Genomic DNA, 22,248 nt, shown 5'->3' on the forward strand with positions numbered 1-22,248 from the left:
AAAAGTATCTGTATTAAAAGCATTAAAGTTAGATAGGCATAAATCCTTGGTTTGGATTTTCCCTGGCCCTCGGACAGTCCATACATATGGCAGTTACGCAAAATCATATAATTTTGATGAGCAAAACATCTCGTCAATTGCATGTAACCAAAGTGAAGATAAACAAGTTCAGGATGACAAGGTTTAGAAATAATAAAAGGTAGTCTGATATAGCTGATGTGATGGATTTGCTCACTTACTGCTGAAACTGAAAATCCAAGCTAGCCAAAGCCAGGTAAGAATAGAGGAAAAAATTAACGTGGTACAGCACAGATTTTATATGGATGGGGCTGCAGTGTTATAGATGATTTATATTTTGTATTGACATCAGTCACTCCTTCTGGCAAATGAAAGCTGAACGCCTTCATGAGAGTGGCAAAGAAGATAAATATTTCAAACCGCGCTACCTGTTCCCCCAAGCAGACTCGATGTCCTGTAGGATACACAAATACGTTTAGTAGTTGAATAAAAGTATGGGCCATTGAAATGTTACTATTGGTGTGTAAGAACCTACTTTTAATTACTGTATTTCACTGGGGTTTGGAAAGCAAAGACATATATTGAAAAAGCAACTATAAATACAGAACTTCATTTTTTTTACTTGTTAGAAAGCTAATGTTGCTTTTATCATGTGCCTATTACTGTGGAAAGGTTCTGTTCAGTAAACAGGTACTATTTGTAATGAACATTTTACAGAATCATTCATTTTAACAAAAATACAAAACGCAAGACTCACCTGCAGCAAAGGGTAAGAAGGCCTCTTTAGTTATGAAACGTCCATCTTCATCCAAGAAGTTGTAGGGGTTAAATTGATAAGGGGTCTCCCAGTGCTTGGTCTCATGCAGCACAGAATAAATATTTGGCAGAATCATTGTACCCTGTTGGGAGAATTGGATAAGTGAGTTATCAGCAGTACAGGACTCTAAATGGTTACATTCAGCTAAATTCATGTTGATTGATCGATATATAGGAATTTTATTTCATTTCAAATAATAATAATATATAATATAATAATGTTATGTCCAGGATGGTCTCTCTTGCCACTATCTCTTCCTCTCCTATATACACATGTGTACATTATGGTTGACGAATCGGGGGATGGTAAGAATTGTTAAAAAGTTGAAGGGCAGCAAATCAGTGACAGTAAATAGTCTGTAAAATATCAGAAAATCATAATCAATACTATTGCATATTTTGGTTGTCTTTTGAAGCCTTCCTTGAGTAAACTAATTAACTGGTTTAACTTTGTGAAAAATGTGATAACCTACTTCAGGTTTTCATGCAGTTTAATGCTTAATCTTCCATTATAAATGTTATGGATCCATTATATTATGTTCATCATTATTATTATTATTATTTTATTGTTTTATATAGTAGCATCGTATTCCTTAGTGCTGTACAATGTGTAGACAGGACATAACAAGCAGTATTTAACGTAGCAATTTGACTTGCAGAAACAACAGGTGAGGAACGAGTTTACAATCTAGACATTCAATTATGACAATGTATTTTATTACAATTGTAATTCATTACCTCTAAGCCATAGCAGGATCTTAGCAGACAATAGGTTTAAGGTTATAAGTATAGTATAATTTAGTCTCCCTGGAAAGTGCTCGCTGTGCAATTGAGCTCACAGCTCGTTCGATTTCTCTAGAAAAATGATGGTTAAAACTAGCATATGACCATATACAAAGCACACTGTACCTTCTTAAATGTATAGCCAACAAGTGTGATTTCCTTTAGGTTGCATCGTATCATCCCCACAGATGCAATATTAGCGAAGCGTTGAATTTCATGAACCACGGCATTTGTGTAGGGAAGCCGCTTCCTGTCCTCATAGTTTATTACCGAAGATCCTTCAAGGACGGTATCAAGTTCTTTCCTTACATTGACTATAAAGGGAGATTGGTAGAAAAAAATGTAATATGCATTTTATATGAAAAAGCTCAGTAAGGGAAGACAAATGTGTGTAAAAGTATGTGGCGAAATTTGAACTATTCTGCCTTTTATTGTTTCAAAAAGGTCTGTAGTTTAGAGAAAATATTAAATAAAAGGCAATAAGCCAGAAATTTAGATGGAACTCTTGCTATAAAATAGAACACTAAAAGCAGCATAAATGTTCTCTTAATTATTAGTCATTATTTTAACGCAATCTTAATATATTTAAGTTCAAGAAAAACATGAGTGTGTATTGTGTAATTATTATTTTATTTCAAGCTAAGCAGCTATTAGCATGTAATTTGGTTATGTACCTTGTATATCAGGGTGAGCCAACATGAATAACAGTGCCCATTGGAGGGTGGTCGCTGTAGTTTCAGTCCCTGCTGTAAACAGATCTACAGCTACTTGGATCATGTTGTCCTCATCAAATGTAGAGTCAGGCTCATCCTTTGTCTGTTGATCACAAGAAGATACCCTAAACATTAAATTCCTATACAGGCAATCGCATAAAATAAATATTACACTTTTAAACTATTTTTGACTCTTAAAAGCCTGTAATATCATTGCTATCTTTATAGTTTATTACTTTTTGCATTTCTTCAAATGTCACATGTAGGTAAAAAATCTTTTTCTTCAATACTCAATAAATAATATAGTAATATATAATATAATATATGTATGTATATATACATATACATATATAATGTGTGTGTGTATTAGACTTGAACAGCAAAATCGATATGGATGACATTTTCCCTTCGTTTTGCCGCATTTGTTTTTGGGCAACAAATTTGGTTTCCCGGCCGTTCAGCTTGGATGAAATTCAGGGGCCTTTATTGATTCGGAACATTTGGAAGAAGCGGTTTCCTCCATAGTAGCAATAGAGCAGTAGGGATGGGGAGGAAGATACTGGCAGATGATAGGAACATGGAACTGAATCACAGGTTTGGCTGGTAGCAAAAATGGCCAACTGTCTTAATCAACTGAACTCTACTCAGGAACAGTGGAAAAATGTCTGTTGCATTCGTTGTAATGCACGCCAGTAGTCACTACAGCTTCTCGAACCCACCACACAACAGTACATTTTCTGGACTAAATAAACTATTAACTTGCAGTATTGTATATGAGTAATGAGCATCAATCTCAGCCTCTGCTAAGCTAACTGTCACTGTCTCACACTCCAACTCCCATCTGTCTAGAGAAAAGTTAAAATGGCGTCCCCTCCCATTGTAAATGCTGATTGGCCAGAGCCAAAAAAGTAAGGAAAAACTCTGACAGGTTGTTGGACCCATCAATCAGCGATCACCGACAAGCACCCAAACTGCTTGTAATGGTGGCAGCTACATGTTGCAATGAATGGACAAATCCCAACAAATTTTCAGAACTTTTGTGATTTGTTTTTGTCAGTTTCATCAGAGATTGCCCTCATTTTCCTTGATTCATACGGACGCATGAAACAGGCAATTTTTATTAAAAATAAAGTTCATACAAAAACAAATGCGCAAGTCTAGTGTGCATATGTGTGTATATGTATTTACCTTTGCTATCTGGTTGAGATAGTGGTCTATGAAATCATCAGGTTCCTCTGGGGTCCCGTTAACTTGATGAAATCTGATCTCTTTTCTCACAAAATTTTCCATATATTTCTGATTTTCAAAGGTTTTCTTATGGGGGCCTGGGACATATTGCATAAGCCGTGGGAATGCATCATAAAGCTAGTAAACATTAAAAAAATATTTCTGTAAAATGATGCAACGTTTACACCCTTCAAGAATGAAACAGGATTGCTATTTTGCTTAATGGTAGGGGATACAATAGTCACTTTCCCTACATGAAATTTCCTAATGAGATAGCGGAGAACCTAAATCTACACAATATTGATGACTCCAGAGTCAGTTGACTACCAGCTACCATTGCTGGGGACACACCTGCTCTTTCACAGGAACGTAAGGTAATGTATAACATGATATTGATGGTTAGCAATATATTTTTGCTTCTCCATCTTCTTAAAAAATGGCTGGTGATAAATAAAAATAATAATTATAATAATGATTAGCATACTTACTCTACCCCAGCTGGACCCTATATTTTCAATCAAATGGTTGTTGACTGCTACCAGTTTTTGAAAGGTCTTATCATCAAAAGAGAAACAATGTCCAAATACCACGGCAGAAATTACGTTGGCAACTGCATGTATAATCATATATGAGGCATCCATTGGTTTACCTGAGAATATTAAAATACATAATAAAAGGAGGAATTTACCTGAAATCTTAAATTGACATCTAGGCAGCCATGCATATTTCCAAGTAGAAAGTTTATTTGACCATTAACCCTTCCTCTTGGTTGGCAGTAAGTAATATACATTTATAGAAATAAGTGGGCGCTGATGTAAAATAATTGTAAATAATTAAATGCTGCTCACTTAACCAATAGGTAGCAGTACCTCTATCTATTTTTTTTTACAAAGAAAACAAAATGAAAAAAATACTGCAAATAAAGTTACTGCAAATAAAGAAAAAATATTTATAATTGGTTGAAGATCAAATATATTTTGTAGTTGTGCCAAAAAATATAAACAAAAATTGCGACCCTTTCAGTGACATTCTCTACCTCTACTGGAGGTATCAGGGAGAGGATTTTGTGCCAGGTTATGTTTGCGGGGATGCGGACAAAGAGAGAGAAGATAAAAGATAAGGGAGAGAGGATGAAAGGCAGAAGGGTAGATGAGAGAAGAGGGACAAGAAGTTGTCGTCAGAGAATGAAAAACATTTAGAGAGCGTGACAGAGAGTGAACAAGTGTGTGAGGGAATGAGAGTGATTGTGGGCACCGGGCAACAAATTTAATTCCCAAATTAAAAATGCCCCCCAATTTTCATCGGAACCCGAGCAAGGAGCATAATTTTTTGCTCGAAGACAAATAGGCCAAAAATGAACCAAAAAATATTTTTGGCCCATTTGTACATGTTTAATAAATATAGTATAATAATGAAACTGTACCAACCATTCTTTTCTCTAAACAACTCCACCAAACATTGAGCTTGTTCCTGTATCCTAGCCTCTAAGCCTCGTTTTCCAACACCCAGGTTCCTTAAGGTCATCAATCCAAAGCGTCTCTGTTGTTTCCAGTTGTGTCCATTGGATGCGACAATACCTGGATGTGAATACAATGTACCAAATGGTCATTCATGAGCTAGAAAATTTTAAAAGGATGCTCCAGTACAAAATTTCAAAACATTTTTAACTCTTATTGGAGTACCTTTGCATGGATTCCAGGGCATTTTACTGCCTGTATTCAAGTTCAATAGAGGCTCAACTCACATATGCTAGCTGACATGTCCTACAGAGCATGTGGAAGCCGCATACTAAAAAGACAGACATCCAATTTTCTAACTTCACTAAATTTAGTAATACTGAAATTAATTCTGATATTCATTTTATTTAAATGGATGACTTTTATGTTCTTTGTGGGGGGAAAAAATTGAATTACACTGGAATCGCCATTGTATATGGCATGCATTTTAAGTTATTTCTCTGTTCATTATTATAATGCTGAATAAGATTTCTTGGTATAAACACAATTTGCCAATAAATACCTTTTCCCTGTGTGATGTCACTTAGAAAGCTGGTCACAGGGCGTCCAGACAACTCCTCTGAGTGTGCGACAAGAGCATTTCTCACAGCTTCATAGCCATGCAGTACCACTACTGGAGTCTGTCCCATCCATATAGTGTAGATATTCCCATATATGTTAGCCAGCTAAAATTGGATGAATTAAGAACAAATATGCATTTTAACACATATTGGTGTTGAATATGGTGATGGTACAAAATGTTAATTGAAGGAGCCTTTCTCGGGATTTAAAGCAATTTTCCATTATTTTATTTTGTATAGGAGTTCCCTATGAATCAATATGTAGATCGTGTCTTCATCCCTTGACCTGCTGCAGACATACTTTGAACGCCTTGACAAAATGGTGATAGCTGGGTTAAACCTGGAGCCAGTAGTACATTAAATAAATAAATATGTATAATCTGTGTGTGCCTTCTTTCAAAACAAAACAAAAATTAATTAAAGCACTCACCTGACACAGAGGCTGCTCTGCTGCAGCAGATGCTTTCCTCTACCATGGTCTGGACATTGTTGTCACGGATTGGCTGCTTGAAGCATTCAATCAGTGGCAGGAAAGTGCTGCTATTGAAGTCTATGACAGCACTTTCCACACAGACTCCCACCCATAGCTTTTCCCAAGTCAGTGGAACTAACTGGAGGTAAGTATTTCATCTGCAGAGAGATGTGTTCTGCCAAATACGTCTCCTGACAGGCATTTAGCCAGGGTATGGAAAGGGGGTAAGGAAAGGGGAAAATTTATATGGAAGAATTCTGCAGAATCCCCCCATGCACTTGCAAAACTAAAAGAATGAAAATTTAATCTGATCTGGACCTGGTCCAGGATGATGAGAACTGCAGTACAAAAGACAACTGGAGTGCCATCTTATTGGCAGGACAGCAAATAATATATTTTCAACTTGACTTGAAGGTTTCAAATTGAGCAACGGAGTCTTAATTAAGAGAAGCTTTGCAATAGCGATATAACATGAAGCCCCAAATATACCCACACCAGTTTGAAGAGGGGCATTTTAGGCATACAATCAGGCAATATTGCATATGCAATTACATGTAGCGATAAGATATCTTTCATAATCCATAGTGGTAGGGACAGTATTTAAAAATAGCAATTCTAGTGTCAGGTGTTAAAGTTGTATATGTTTTGCTATTATATACATATGATACCATGTATCTTGCAGTAATGTGCATACATACATACTTAGGCCTATTTCTAAAAGATGGAGTTTAGGACTTTAGGCAAAGGTGATAACTTTCATTGGGCCAACACAAAAGATAAAAGAGTCACGCATGCTTTTGGGTATCTAAGAAGTCTTTTCTTTAGATGGACAGTATTATTTTTTAATAGATTGGTAATTCCAACCATACCACCATGTGCTCTACTAATTATTTTAATACAATATTCACCACCAATTACTACCCCCTGCCAAGGCAGAAAAAAAGATCAATGGGGACGTCATGTTGCAAATGGATCAAGGAAGTCTTCTACAATCACAAAGAAAGTACCATTAGTGCATGTAAATTACACCTAAAATGGTCCTGGGCTCAGTAAAGTTGTGGATATGTTCCTCTTAGCAGTTCCTTGGCACAAGTTCAGTCCCAGATGAGTGTCTCAGCACTGCGGGAACTTTGTGCTCCCTGCAGGTCTAAGACAAGCGGAATGCTGGAATATGCATCGTACTCCAACATTCTTGCTCAGTGGGTCCAGCAGAGACTATGAGAGAGGAATAGGGACATGTCTGTGTGCCACCCCTGTCCCTAAATAAGGGTTTCTTAGCCCTGGAACTAGCTGAATCTGAGAACCTTTTTTTATGTCAGCTCAATGTCTGCTGAAATATAGACTCAGATCTGAAGTATACTTCAGCTTCAGAGTAACAGTTAAAGGCTACCTACTGAAATAGAAATCAGTCCTTTCAACCTATCCCCTTCTACAAATATTTTTACTTAATTTACTTATACTATAAGCTGCATATGTGACATTTTTATTTTAAATAGGGTTTGGGGGGCATTACCAAGATCCAATAGTAACCAGAGACATTACATTGCTACATAAATAAACAACTTCATAAAACGATAGCTATGGAGAGACAGATACCTTGCTAAGAGTGAGTGGATGGAGGTGGAAACTAAGTGTCCACAGATTTCCAATAAGAGGGAGTGGAGAAGGTCCAGGTGGTAGGCTTCTTGCTGCCCATTTCATTTTTAGATATTTTGTGATAAAAAGACAAACCAAAAAAGCCAACAAGAACTGGAGGATCCACATCTTCTTATAGATGACAGGACAATAATAAAGCAAAGCTATATTTTGATCTTTATTACAATTCGTATCAGATGTGTGATATTTATACTGTTCCATTGTCAATTATTACCAAAATAATACACATGTACCATTGCGATTTTAACACCATGAACTTTGTACTTGATGTACCTTGAAAAACCTAGGAAGACAAACAGACTTTGATATCAAAATGTTTATATGTTACTCTTATATTACATTAAAGAGGCCTCCTGGAGCAGTGGGAAAGAGGCACATGATCTGTAATCTCAGTGGGCATAGATCTGTAATCTTGACTGATAGTATAGCCTTCCACACTGGGTAAGTAACCACAACACTATTGAAGCAAAGCAGGGTTAAATGAAGAAAAGAGGTTTCCAATCTCCTTCCCACAGGGTATATAAGAAGTTGATTCTTTTGCCCAGTTGCTTGCGCTGTGGAAGGACTCTCCCAGCGAGACAAATAGATATAGAAAAGCTCTGAACATTCAAGATTCTAAAGAAAATATATTCAAACACATATGCTTACAAAATTACCAATGTCTTGACTCAGAAATGGAGCAGCTCCAAAGTTCCTAACCCAGAAAAAATGCTAGTTGTCAGACGGAGTGGGAGGAGGATCATAAGATCCAGGCCTTCAGTCCAGCTGAGTCCTAGTCATATCGGCTTACATAGAAGGCCACACAAAATGGAAGTGAAACATCACTCCTCTTTGGTGTCCAGAAATGATGACACAACCCAGTGGAATAATTGTACCTCAGACAGCTCATCTGACAATTCAGACAGGCCACATATTTGCCCTGAAGGAGGCCAAGTCTCTGTGGCCAAGCACTATCTGCGTTCACCTAGGTGAGACCAGGTGTTCATGCCCCTGGAATGACATCTCCACTTGCTGCATGGCACGGGGATGCAGGAGTATCCAACCAGTAAATACTAGTGAGCATAGTGTGGCTATATATAGATATATAGGTCTGGATGTATTTAATATGCAGTGTATTAGTGTGGGATGAAGTGGGTCAGGGGGCACACAGCCCCTGCCCCTGGGGCTATTGTAGTGTAGTAATTCCCTAACCCAGCATTAGTCAATAACAAATCAAACTGTTTTAACCAGAACAAGCTTCAGGTGAAGTGTCCATGCGAGGGCTAGGGTACTCATGTTCCTCATGGACAACCTGCCTATGAGGTCTAAGGCTCATCAAATGGCGGGTTGTTAAATGTTTTGAAAATGTATATTCCTTGTTGGTTTGAGATTTAACTTATAAAGCTGTGGTCAACAGCTTGTACATTTTATTGTTATGGTGTCTATATTTGGGTTGGGGTTGCTAACAGGTGTATAAATCAAGCATATAGGCAGCCATCTCCATAGACAAACATTAGCAGTAGAACGTGCCATACTGAATTCCTCATTGACTTTAAACATGGCACTATCATAGGATGGAACCTTTGCCACAAGTCAGTTTGAAGGAGGAAAAGTCTGTAGCTGTTTTTTAGTGTTTGGCCTAGGCCCCTTAGTTCCAGTGAAGGGTAATGTTAATGCTACAATACACAAAGACATTTGAGACAGTTGTATGCTTCCAACTTTGTAGCACCAGTTTGGAAAGGCCCTTTCCTGTTCCAGCATGACTCTGCCCCTGTACACAAAGCAAGCTCCATAAAGACATGGTTTGACAAGCCTAGTGTGGAGGAACTTGAGTGACCTGACCTTAACCCCATTGAACACAATTGAGGTGAATTGGAACACTGATTGAGAGTCAGGTCCGTGCCTGACCTTACAAATGATCTTTTGGCTAAATGGGCAGAAACTCTTGTGGAAAGCCTTCCCATGAAGAGGGGAGGCTGTTGTGGCCGTAAAGGAGGGGAACACCATATGGAAAGGAATGTCCAATAAGCTCATATAGGTGTGAGGGTCCGGTATATAAAAATATACTATATAAAATACAATAACAATAACAAACAATAACAATACCATATATTTTGTGTTAAAATAGAACTGCATTTATTAATACATGGAATGAACACACAACTTAAAGCGAAACCTAGCTATAAGATGATAAAGGTTTGCTGTTGGCTTTAAATGTTGTGACTTGTAATTAAAGGCATGTGGGTTGAATTACAACTTTGGGATGGCAGAGGGATAATGAAGTACTTGGTGTTTTCCTCCCTCCATCAGCTGCCTTACACCTGACCCAGGGCAGTACTTCTGGCTGCCCTCTCTGTGGCCACTGTCCTTACTGCTGAATGCTGGGATATGACTTCATAACTCTGCACGCCATCTATTAAAAATTTGCAGTGCCGGGGAGTAACATGTTATGATAGTAGAGCTCTCGTGTACCCAGTCTATTGGGCAACCCTGCATAGGGAAGCCTGATTGCCAATAAGGCAATCTGCTGCCACCCTCCTGGACTTGCTGCTCTAAGCTTGGGCCTAGTTATAGTTATATATATATATATATATATATATATATATATATATATATATATATTTTAGGCCCCATGCCTCCCACAAATTTTATGATGACTTAACTATCCCACTGAGAACAAGGTGGGGGATGCATAGTTAGGCTTTATGCACCACCATAGATTTATTAATATGAGGTATATGGGGTAGGGGATGAGGGAAGGCAATTCTTTAATAGAGGTCCAGGCTAACTTCTATTTTTGTTATTTATTTTCTTGTAAAAATATATATTTTCCTTGTAAAATATTTGGGAGAATGGGGGTGTTCGTGGCTCAACATTTCAGCACTCATTCCCCTTCTGCTTTGGGAATGCGTGGTGAAATTTGCATTGAAACTCTGTTCCATCTTTACTCATGCAAGTTTGTTGCTTTAAACTTGCATTTTCTGCAAAGCTGCATGCACTCGTTGATTAGGAAATAAACCTGAATGATTTTTAAGGGCTTTTAAGAAGACGTTATGTATGACATAATTTGCAAAGAATACACGATCTTTAGAATAGCCTGCTTTCACTGACACTTTTATTTTTGTAGACAGCGGCAGTTTCATGATATACATTGTATACACAATCTATACTGTTTCTCAAATTTTTGTGTGAGATCAGGATCACAAAATGTACTCTGGTTCAACATGTGAGATGAATTTGTGATGTAATCCAGTTGAAACGTTTGTTTTGGTACCTAACGTGGTACAGCACAGATCTTGTATGGGTGAGGCTTCAGTGTGATATCTGCAATATAATTTGTGTTGACCGCTGACACTCCTTCTGGCAAATGGAAGTTAAATGACTTTACCAACATGGTGAAAAAGATAAAGAGCTCGAATCGAGCCAGCTGTTCCCCCAAACATACTCGATGTCCTGTTGGAAATATGAATTTGTTCAGTTCATTAATAATGTAGACAAGATACTTAATAGACAAAGTTAATGAGCAGTCATTTAGAAAAAAAAGTCAAAAACAAGCCCTGTATGTTTTGATAATAATAATTTTACATCAAAATGTAATCAGATGGATTTTCTTTTGGCTTTTTTAATAGAAGAATATTTTTGATGCCTAGACAAAAAATACACTCCTACTGCACCCAACTACTGCACCTCTCATGATGTTAACACATGCATTTACCTTTACTGTTAGGACGCCGGGTAATGATTGTGGATGTAGCACAACAGCTAGACGGTTAACATTTTGTCTGTCTGTATCATGTGGCTTAAGGAGCATTGCTAATGAAAGTTCCCTTTGATATGAAACAGTAACCTATGCTTTTGATAACACTGTGTTTCTGTACTCCCTGTTCATGTGTGAATAATGAACGACCATTCATTTTGTATGCAAAATGAGTGTTTATCTTTAGATTATGTCAGATTTGTCTATATATGTTGTTAGCTCATAACAATAGAAAGCATTTCAAACTTAATATGGACAATTAAGCTTAGTTCTTAAAAATCACAATCTTGACTGCTTGGAACCATCAAATATTGATAACCAGTGTTATATGGAAGTATGTTATACACAAGTAGACTGCAGCACTTTTTACAAATATTTTAACTCAAACCTAATACGTACCAGCAGAGAATGGCAAGAAAGCCTCATTGGGTGAGAAGTTCCCATCTATATCCAAGAAGTGATTGGGGTTGAACGCATATGGGTTTTCCCAGTATTGAGGATCGTGCAGCACAGAGTCAAGATTAGCCAGAATCATGGTATCCTGTTGTGGTAGAAAGATTAAAAAATATAAGTAATATGTACAATATATTGATTTTATAAACTGCAAAGAAATGTGTGAAATGAGGTTGTTTGATGTATTATGTGTTTGCGTATGCATAGTGTTTAGAAAAAAAATCTTTATTGTATGCGGTAGTGAATTAAAAAACACAACTTTCCTAATGCTCTTCTACTTTGTCAAAACATTAGTTGAACTGTCCAGCATTTTAATCAAATATACCTTAGCAGATCTGTCATGTAACAGCAACACAGCAACTTCTAAGAAGCTTTTCCAGTTCCTATATTTCTGGAATGCTTTGGAAATTGTAATCCACAACCCATGATGATGACATTCATGTATTTATCCCTTTAAACATTGTGTTTTGCCGTTTTATCATTTTGGTTTTACTAAAGCTTCACATATTGCCCTAGCTTTTGACTATAGCATACATGCACAAATATATCTATCTAATCTAATCTATGGACAGAAGGAGTTTGGTCTGGTCAACCCAGTTATGGGCAAATATGTGGCTTCATTTAGGATAAAATACAAAACCTACCCTAATTATTTTTGACTTTGACTTTACAAAAACAGATTGCCTATAATCATACTCAGAAATATGCTCACATCCTACCTTCTTCAAGGAATATCCATTGAGTGTCATGTCATTTATATTGGTCCGTGCAATGCCAACAGACGCAATGCTTCCAAAGCGTTGAACTTCATGAATCACTGCATTAGTGTAAGGAAGCTTCTTCCTGTCCTCATAATACACTGCGGGCCCTTCAAGAACAGCATCCAACTCCTTTTGTATATTCACTGTAAAGTGAGCAAGAACCATTTATGCTAACACTTTGAAGTGTGTATGTTTGCTTAATCTTTTGTTAACAACATGGAGGGCCACCAAAAAGATAATATAACCTTGGAATTATTACGTACCTTGTATATCAGGGTGAACCAACATGAATAACAGTGCCCACTGGAGGGTGGTGACTGTAGTTTCAGTCCCAGCTATAAACAATTCAACAACCACCTGAATCATGTTGGCCTCATCAAATGTAGTATCAGGTTCACCCTTTGTCTGTAAAAATAAGAAAAGCACTTCAACAAGATGTATTATGCAAGCTTCAACTTAGTCATTAAATACATGGTAGCACAACTACAAGTTTTCTTGTTTTCCATGAAAACTGCTAAGTGAACCGAAGTGTACAACAACAATCCAGCAATATAAAAGTTTACTTTTCTTATCTTATCCAGATAGTATTCAATCACATCACTGGGTTCTTCTGCTTTTTCGTTTTCCTGATGATTTCTGATCTCGTTTCTTACAAAATTGTCGATATATTCCTTAGTTTCAAAGATTTTCTGGTGGGGACCAGGAACATGTCGCATGAGCCATGGAAATGCATCATAGAGCTGGAGACAGAAAAGGTTCTAATGTAAGAAGTTGCAGAGTGGGGAAGTGTCCAAGTAGAACATATCAAGAATGACAAAAATATCACTCACTCGTCCCCATTTCGAGGCCAGCCCTTCAGTCAAGTAATTGTTGCATGCAACTAATTTCTGGAAAGTGACATCATCAAAGGAGAAACGATGTCCAAAGGCAACATCGGAAATCACATTTGCAACAGCATACGTAATTATGTAGGAGGCATCAATAGGTTTACCTGATGAAGTTAAATATAATTAGCCATTAAAACACAAATCTGTCATTGTACAAATCTAAACTATAACGTCTCATTTACCTAGTTTATAATATACTGGGGTTTCCAAAGGAACTTGTTCTTTTTTCTGTTCAGCTGGACCATAAAATAGTTCTAACACATACTTATGTAACTAGATTAGCATTTATGTTAAAATGTAATTTTGTAAAGGATTTACAAATTCTTATTTAGCTTGTACTGACCATTCGTGGCTCTAATGGAATCCACCAGACATTGAGCCTCCTCCTGTATTCGTGATTCAAGCCCACGTTTTCCAAGCCCTAGGTTTCTTAATGTCATTAATCCAAAACGTCTTTGCTGTTTCCAGTTGTGTCCATTGGATGATACTATACCTTGTTAGGGATTGAAAATAGTAACTTAAAATTCCATTATGAGATAGATGCAACTCTTTTTGATGATAATGAAGCTAACTTTAGCTAATAAGAAGCTGGTCGAACAATAAACCAACATAAGTACAGTAACTTTTGTGTTGTTTTATTGTTAGGTCAGCTGATGCCGCACACAGTACACTTCATAATTAAGCACATAATTAATTAGGCTTTTCCTACATGTATATGTACACCTTTATCTTCATGGAGAAAAAAGAATAACATGTAGAATGAAAAATGCATAAAGCTCTTTCAAGCCAACTGAATATTTCCAGCCTTATTTTATAATAAAAACATCAAATTCCAAATCAAAGAATTTGAGGCTTCCTTGGATGTTCTGTTTTTCCCTTTACCCAGTGAATGGGGAAGGGGTGTCCTTACTGCATTCTGAATAACATATTATCAAGAAGAATCAAATTACATCCTTACATACATAAGAGCGCTAGTATAAGTACGAAACGCATTAAACCTCAATTCACCGGTACCCACCTGTTCCTGTAAGCACAGATTTACTATATACATTTTTTTTGGGTGATGCTCAATATTTGTTGTCTTTATGTAAAAAAACATGCTCATGAGAAAGTTAACTGGAATTTTAGTTCTGTATGACAAAGTGTACTAATTTTCAAAATGTCTGTATGAAGAAGCAACTTCATAAACAATGCAAGAGGTCTGAGTAGGAGACATTATATTTCCAACATCTGAGTTCATGTACCCTACTCTGTATTTTATGAATGGGGTCTAATATGCAGGATTTAAAAAGTGGAGTTGTGGTTTACTTAATGCCAACTGATCAAGGACATTTCCCAAATCTTGTTCTGCTGGAAGTGGAAGTATATAATTACAATAATGTAAATAAAAAAATGCAGAAATTCATCAGTTATTTTGCCCTTCAAAGGCATATATGGGTACAATTTGGCATAAGTCCAACCTTATATAGAATGTACAATAGAACCAAACTAAGCAAGTAGGCACTAGAACTACATTTACTAGACTTGACAGGAGGTTGTGTAATCAAGTCGCAAAATATACCATTGGACTGAGCTGTTGGCCAAGTAAGGGCCACATATATTATCTAATACCATGGTTCCAATTGCTAAATTCTAGTCTACAATCTTTTTTAACTTAATCCCTTCATTGTTTGCCAGCAATTAGAGTTTTATCATCAAGGCTTTTTATGGCACCATAGAAAAGTTTGAAATTGTTTATTAATATGTCTATTATCTTTTTGCTTAATGATAATGGTAATTAAAAAAAAAAAAAAGTTATTTAATATGGCTGATAGGGGGGGGGTGGTTAATAGTTTGATAGAGCTTGACCGGGTGTGCTGGGATTGAGAGCACCAAGAATGTAGTAGGGGGGGTCAATAGAAGATAAAAGGGGCAGCCCTGTCTAGTGTCATTTAAATATTTTATGTTCAAGTACTTCTAAAAAATGTAGTTTGTAAAGCATGACCAATTTGGCTATCATACACAAATAAACTTTGGTGTGAAGAAGACATCCTCATATTGAAGTTACTCACTGAACAGATAATAGGCAAACCTCCATCTTTACGTACATACAATTGTTGCTCAATGAAATCTCTTGAGCATTTTTTAATAAAGGATAATTAAAATAATAGGCAAATCTCCAGTACCTTTTCCATTTGAAAAGTCCCTTAGAAAGCTGTCTGTAGGACGTCCAGACACCTCTTCAGAGTGAGAAACGAGAGCGTTTTTCACTGCTTGGCAGCCATGCAGTACCACCATGGGAGTGGGTCCTAGCCATATTGTGAAAATGTTCCCATAATGTTTTGCTATCTGAAAATATATACCGGTATTTTGTTTTTTGGTATTTTAATTCCAATATCAACAAAATGTATAAATTGCATATTTTAGTACTGTCTAGCACATAATTTTACTACTATGTTTTTTCTAACTCTTTGTTCTTGAGTAATATATGTATATTTAACAAGGAAGTATTTTTGAACCAGGAATCCGTGTATTTTTTATTCGTCAAGGCAAAATGGACAGATTGTAAATAGTCTACTGTGTCCAATGGCCATCTGAGGCTTCCTTTAACAAGAGAGAACCACTTCTCAAAGTGGACATGCTCAATATTGAAATTATTGTAAAACACATTATAAAGGTGTGAATGTTGCTCAATAAAACCCCTCCTCTAAAAATTACTGCATTGCCAGTTTTATACTGATTATAAGGGAAGACCTGTGTCAAATCACCTCATTAGTCTGTATTAGACCAAATGCTTTATACTGTACCTTGTTTAGAGTGTCTGGATTGAGGCTGAAGTTTAGGGTCCACAGGTTCCCAATAAGAGGGAGTGGGGACGGTCCAGGGGGTAGGCTTCTAGCTTCCCATTTCATTTTTAGATATTTGAAGATGAACAGGCAAACCAGGATGCCCAGGAACATCTGTTGAAGGGTCCACATGTTCTTGAATGAAAATAGACAGAAGACACCACTTGATTCACACCGTTTCTTGCTCTGCTAAAAGTCTTTGAGAAATTTAAAACAGTATCCCTGCAACATGCAGCATTTATACAGCTTCACACTTCCCCTACTGTCAATCATTAGCACAACCATGAACTTGTTTTACCTCGCATTTTGTCTGAGAAGTCTGACTATGCAAAATAACATGGATTTCTAGATTCTATATGCTGGTGTCAAGACTATATCACGCTATACATTTATTTTTCTTCTTCTCTTGTATATGCACCCTATTTCGTGATGATCATTTATGTAGTCTGCATACCAAATATGTTAACATTTTATTACATTGAATAACTATGCTATAATTTTTACAAGTGCCCATGGAAACTGGCAGCGTCAGTAGCCAGTTTTCTGCAGCTATTCCTGCTCACATGGTTCTGGAGAACATTTCTACTACCAATGAAAGCCAGTAAAACCAGGAGCAGAATACACATTTGGCACTTATGGTGTCTTTACAAGCATTTCCTTGGGCCCTGCTCCACGCTCCCTAGCATGCAATCGCTCCCTCTGCTACGCACCAAAAAATAGGTATAGATCAAATAAACAACACATAAAACAGCACTTGCATGTAAAGATCAGCTGAATAAGACATACAAACCTCATATTTGCATGTATACATAAATAATGTATGGAAACATAGCATAGCAGGTATAGATCAACACATTCACACACAAACCCAGCTTTGCATGTATAGATCAATTGAAATTCACATGTGAACTAAGCACTGAAGGCATAGAATAAGACAAACAAATTCTGTATTTTTTTAGGTATACAATAATAATTTATGGAAGCATAGCATTGCAGGTATAGATCAACAGAACACACAAGCCCAGCATTCCAGGTATAGATCAACTGAAAATCACATGTAAACTCAGCACTGAGGGTATAGATCAAATAAACACATGGAAACAGCATTGCATATATTGATCAACTGAATAAGACATACAAATCCTGTATTTGCAGGTATATAAATAATGTATGGAAACATAGCATAGCAGATATGGATCAACAGAATAACACACAAAGCCAGCTTTGCAGGTATAGATCAATTGGAATTCACATAAAAACTCCACATAAAAGGTATAGATAAAAACCCCCTAAATTACAGGTATAGATCACAGTTTGCACAACCCAAAGCAAGCCCTGGCATCCACACTGCCCACATAGAACCTGACCAGCACCCAGATAACACACATAGGACTTGCCATCTTTGTCCCCAAACAGCCCAGCATGAGTCAACTTTGCCCCAAACAGCCTGTCCTATGCCATCTTTGTCCCATAAACACCCTGCCTGTGCCATCTTGGTCCCCAATGCTCAAACACCCTGCTTGTGCCATCTTTGCCTTTCCACAAATCAATTATACATCTACGATACACACAAACAGTTCTACAGTCACTCAGTAATTCACATAATTCATTTACATAATCATTTATCCTCTCACTCATTCACACAAATCATTTACACATATTCATTAATGTATTCTCACAAATTCATCAATTTTCTCCCTCATTCAGACAATTCATTCACACATTAATTAATACTCTCACTCATTCACACAATTCATCCACACACTAATTCATTCATTCTCTCACTCATTCTCACACTTTTTTTATTTCAATATTCTTATCTACCCCCTCTCCCTCCCTTCACACTTTCTACACTTTTGGCATTACAAAATCAATATAAACGAGGGGGGGCAGATGTGGCTGGGGGTAATACACATGGCAGTGGGGCATTACATTAACCAATACAAAAGGGGCAGGGCCGGACTGGCCCACCGGGATACCGGGAAATTTCCCGGTGGGCCGGAAGGGCCGCTGAGCTGCCCCCCATGCCTTTTAACCCCCTATATGCCTGAGTGGCATATAGGGGTATAAGGCATTTCTGGATGCAGAGTGACATATAGGGGGTCAACGGCATATCTGGAGGCAGAGTGGCATAAAGGGAGTTAAAAGGGATGTCATGGGGCAGAGGGGCATATAGGAGGGTATAAAGCATATTGGGGAGGCAGAGTGGCATATAGGGGGCATAAGGCTTTTCTGTAGGCAGAGTGCCCCATGATATGCCTTTTAACCCCCTTTATGCCACTCTGCCTCCAAAATGCCTTATACCCCCCTATATGCCACTCTGTCCCATGATATGCCTTTTAACCCCCTATATGGCAGAGTGGCATATAGGAGGTTAGAAGGCATATCATGGGACAGAGTGGCATATAGGGTATAAGGCATTTCTGGATGCAGAGTGACATATAGGGGGTCAAAAGGCATATCTGGAGGTGGAGTGGCAAAAAGGGGGTTAAAAGGCATATCATGGGGCAGAGGGGCATATAGGAGGGTTGAGGCATATCAGGGAGGCAGAGTGGCATATGGGGGGTATAAGGCATTTCTGGAGGCAGAGTGACATAGGGAGTAAAAGGCATTTCTGGAGGCAGAGTGGCATATAGGGGATTAAAAGGCATATTATGGGGCAGAGTGGCATATAGGAGGGTATAAAGCATATCAGGGAGGCAGAGTGGCATATAGGGGGCATAAGGCTTTTCTGGAGGCAGAGTGCCCCATGATATGCCTTTTAACCCCCTTCATGCCACTCTGCCTCCAGGAATGCCTTATACCCACTATATGCCACTCTGTCCCATGATATGCCTTTTAACCCCCTATATGGCAGAGTGGCATATAGGGGGTTAGAAGGCATATCATGGGACAGAGTGGCATATAGGGGGTATAAGGCATTTCTGGAGGCAGAGTGGCATATAGGGGGTTAGAAGGCATATCAGGGGGGCTGAGTGGCAAGCCTGGGGGCAGAGGTGCATAACTCGGGGGTAGGTTGTCAAATGAAAGGAAATAAAAACCAAACATGTCTCAATCATAGCTTTTATTAAATATGGAAAAAAAAAGTCTACATGAATTAATAAAGAAATAAAAGTTTCTTACCAGAATATCGTGAAGAATAATGTGATCAGTGTTTTGTTCCACTGAATAAAATGGAACTCTTTCATCTAAAAATGTTCGCAGTAGTAAATGTTTTGATCCCATTCTGTGTAATGTATTTCATTTATTAGGGCCTTTTAACACTTTTGCTTTCTGGCATTTTAATACAAATAATGAGATAAAAAGAATGGCACATAGCGTGACTCGTGTATGTATAAGGGGTGCGTGTGGGTATAAGAGCTTCACCGTGAGATAAACTATATGGGGCTGGTCTCCAAATTTTTCCAGGGCTGCTTTTCAGTCCCAGTCCGGCCCTGAAAAGGGGTGGGGGCATTAATACACAAGGGAGGGGGCTGGCTGGTGCATCACATAAATCAATACACAAGGGTGTGGGGGCACAAAGGGGGGCAATACACAAGGTTGTGGGGGGACACATCAATAAATAGTAAAGGGGCTCTGTCTGGGGCATCAATACACAAGGGGCTAAAATGAAAAAGTGTTACATTTTTTAGTGTACTGATTACTCCCAATCCCATCACATAAGATTCTATCTAGTATTATCTGCTGAGCACTGATGTCATCTTTATCCAGCACACATGGATGCCGAGGAGTTAGGATTCTGTCCATTCTGTACTTATTTGGTTCCTGGGATTTTAATAATAATTTACTATAGTTTTAAACAAAATGATTTATAGCTATTTGGATGGTAAATAGCATGACTCAGATAGGCGTGCGTAAAGGGTGTGGGCACTAGAGCTCGACCTCGCGATACAATACACGGGGCTGGTGTCCATATAATTCCAGAGCTGCTTTTCATTCCCAGTCCGGCCCTGGAATTAACAAAACCTGTGTCAGTGTCCAATATTTCCGGACCTAAGTGTATATGTGGAGGAACATAAGCTAACATATGCACACAGTTATGCACTTTAATAAGTATCTCCTGCACAATTGGAAACCTGGATGTAAACTCAGTTAATCCCTGTTTGAAATTTCAACATCAGTACATAAACACACATCAATTAACATTTTAAACCTTGTACCCTTTATTGGATTACTCAGTATTTGCTTAACATAGTTTAGAATTCACCTATAAACTCGGTTCAACTCTGCTTATTACTAAAGGAAAAAATGTGTAAACTTTGCTAACCTCATAAGTCTTAGTTGTATTGGAAAAAAACACCTCTACCTGTCATATTCCTCTGCTTTGCTGTAAAAGACTGGAAGCTGTGTATTGAAATGAAATCTATCTTTAAAATATTGTGTGCCAATCAAACCTCTATTTACTTGTCATCTAACCAAATGCCCTCAACTGTCACTCACAGTATTTATTTTTTTAATATTTTCTTGGAACTGGGTGGTTCCTCGTATGGTGTCATGGTGACATCACTAGGGTCTTTTTTATTGTAAAATTGTATTTATTTTTTAAACTATTTTAAATGTTTGACATTTTATTTTACTGATCACATAGTGATAAGTAAGCTGGGCTCCATTAACCTGCATGGTTGGCTGCAATACCTGCAGTCAACCTGCAGGGGAAGCTCAGACCCTCTTTTACTTTGGGCCTTGTCACCTTTGTTCCTCTCATGACCTGTGTCTCTCTTCTACCATCATTACCTCTTCCCATGCCCCCATTCGTGATTTCACCCTTGATGCACCCCTTTTCTGGTATTCCCTTCTTTGTTCTTTGTTCCTAGTATGCGACTTTCAAAAGCTCCCTGGAAGCCCAATTTTTCTGAGAAGCGTACAACCTTTCCTCCTAACACTCACAGCCATCACCATAATCAAAGAATTAATCAATCCTCCTAATTGGCCATAAAAAGATTTCCATAGCTGGGGCAAACTGTTCCTCAAAGGAGCCTCCCTGGGTTGTAGGTAAAAAGCATCATCAAAATTATTATTATTAAGAACCCAAGCTTTAAGAATAAACCTTGGTTCCAATTACCATCGGTTGCAAAGAAATATCCAAATATTGACGCAAATTAGCTGATAATGGCCCAATGCCAGACATGATAGGCCAGCCGGGCTGGTTAACTTGTATTGGGTTACTCAGTATCTGGTTTACACATAGTTTAGAATTCACTTATAAACTCAGTTCAACTCTGCTTATTACTCTAGAAAAAAAATGTGTAAACTCTGATAACCTTATTGCTGTAAATCGTGCTTTATCATGATAACGATATATGTACCCTGGCTGTACGGAAAGGGCTAGAGAGAGCGGTGTCCGTCTTGAGGGAGTCAATAATATGCAAGGAATTACATACATTGACTGTCGGGTTCAATTTATGATTTATGATAAATTAGGATTTATGGATACCCTCAAATTAAAGCTGAGAGACTGCACTGTCTATATTCATTAACTGTAACTTGAATTTATTTTGGTAAACAGCTAAAGTAACCAGCGCCGGACTGGTCCACCGGGATACCAGGAAATTTCCCGGTGGGCCAGTCGGTCCATGGGCCGGCAGACCAACATTCAAAGTGGCCACCCGGCCGCGAAGTTCAAAGCAGACGCCATGTGGCTGTAAAACCGTCTCTGCCGGCCGCTTTAACTTCATTAGGCGGCCAGCAGAAGCTGTCTCACAGCCTTGTGGCGGCTGCTTTGAACTTCGTGCTGCTTTGAAGATGTGATGCTCAAGGGGGCGGGGCTCACAAGAGAGTTCCTTTTGACAAGGAGAGGGCCGTCACATCGGAGGAGAGCAGGAAA

The 22,248-nt window shown here is 38.0% G+C and overlaps 2 protein-coding genes across 2 annotated transcripts; both read right to left on the bottom strand.

Annotated features, from left to right (window-relative positions):
* Nucleotides 1–112: 112 nt before the first annotated feature.
* Nucleotides 113–8,308, bottom strand: LOC128474305 (cytochrome P450 2J5-like). The gene is made up of 9 exons (XM_053456614.1): nt 7,703–8,308; nt 5,577–5,739; nt 4,985–5,134; nt 4,046–4,206; nt 3,519–3,695; nt 2,292–2,433; nt 1,744–1,931; nt 776–917; nt 113–472 (listed from the first exon to the last, which is right to left on the bottom strand). The coding sequence occupies exons 1-9, from the start codon at nt 7,961–7,963 to the stop codon at nt 294–296; spliced, it is 1,563 nt and encodes a 520-aa protein (XP_053312589.1). The 5' UTR covers nt 7,964–8,308; the 3' UTR covers nt 113–293.
* Nucleotides 8,309–10,839: 2,531 nt separating this feature from the next.
* On the bottom strand, nt 10,840–16,644 carry LOC128474314 (cytochrome P450 2J4-like). The gene is made up of 9 exons (XM_053456626.1): nt 16,386–16,644; nt 15,765–15,927; nt 13,943–14,092; nt 13,543–13,703; nt 13,276–13,452; nt 12,976–13,117; nt 12,671–12,855; nt 11,898–12,039; nt 10,840–11,194 (listed from the first exon to the last, which is right to left on the bottom strand). The coding sequence occupies exons 1-9, from the start codon at nt 16,554–16,556 to the stop codon at nt 11,016–11,018; spliced, it is 1,470 nt and encodes a 489-aa protein (XP_053312601.1). The 5' UTR covers nt 16,557–16,644; the 3' UTR covers nt 10,840–11,015.
* Nucleotides 16,645–22,248: the final 5,604 nt, after the last annotated feature.

Source organism: Spea bombifrons, chromosome 1, assembly GCF_027358695.1.
Source record: "Spea bombifrons isolate aSpeBom1 chromosome 1, aSpeBom1.2.pri, whole genome shotgun sequence".
Lineage (NCBI taxonomy): Eukaryota > Metazoa > Chordata > Amphibia > Anura > Pelobatidae > Spea > Spea bombifrons.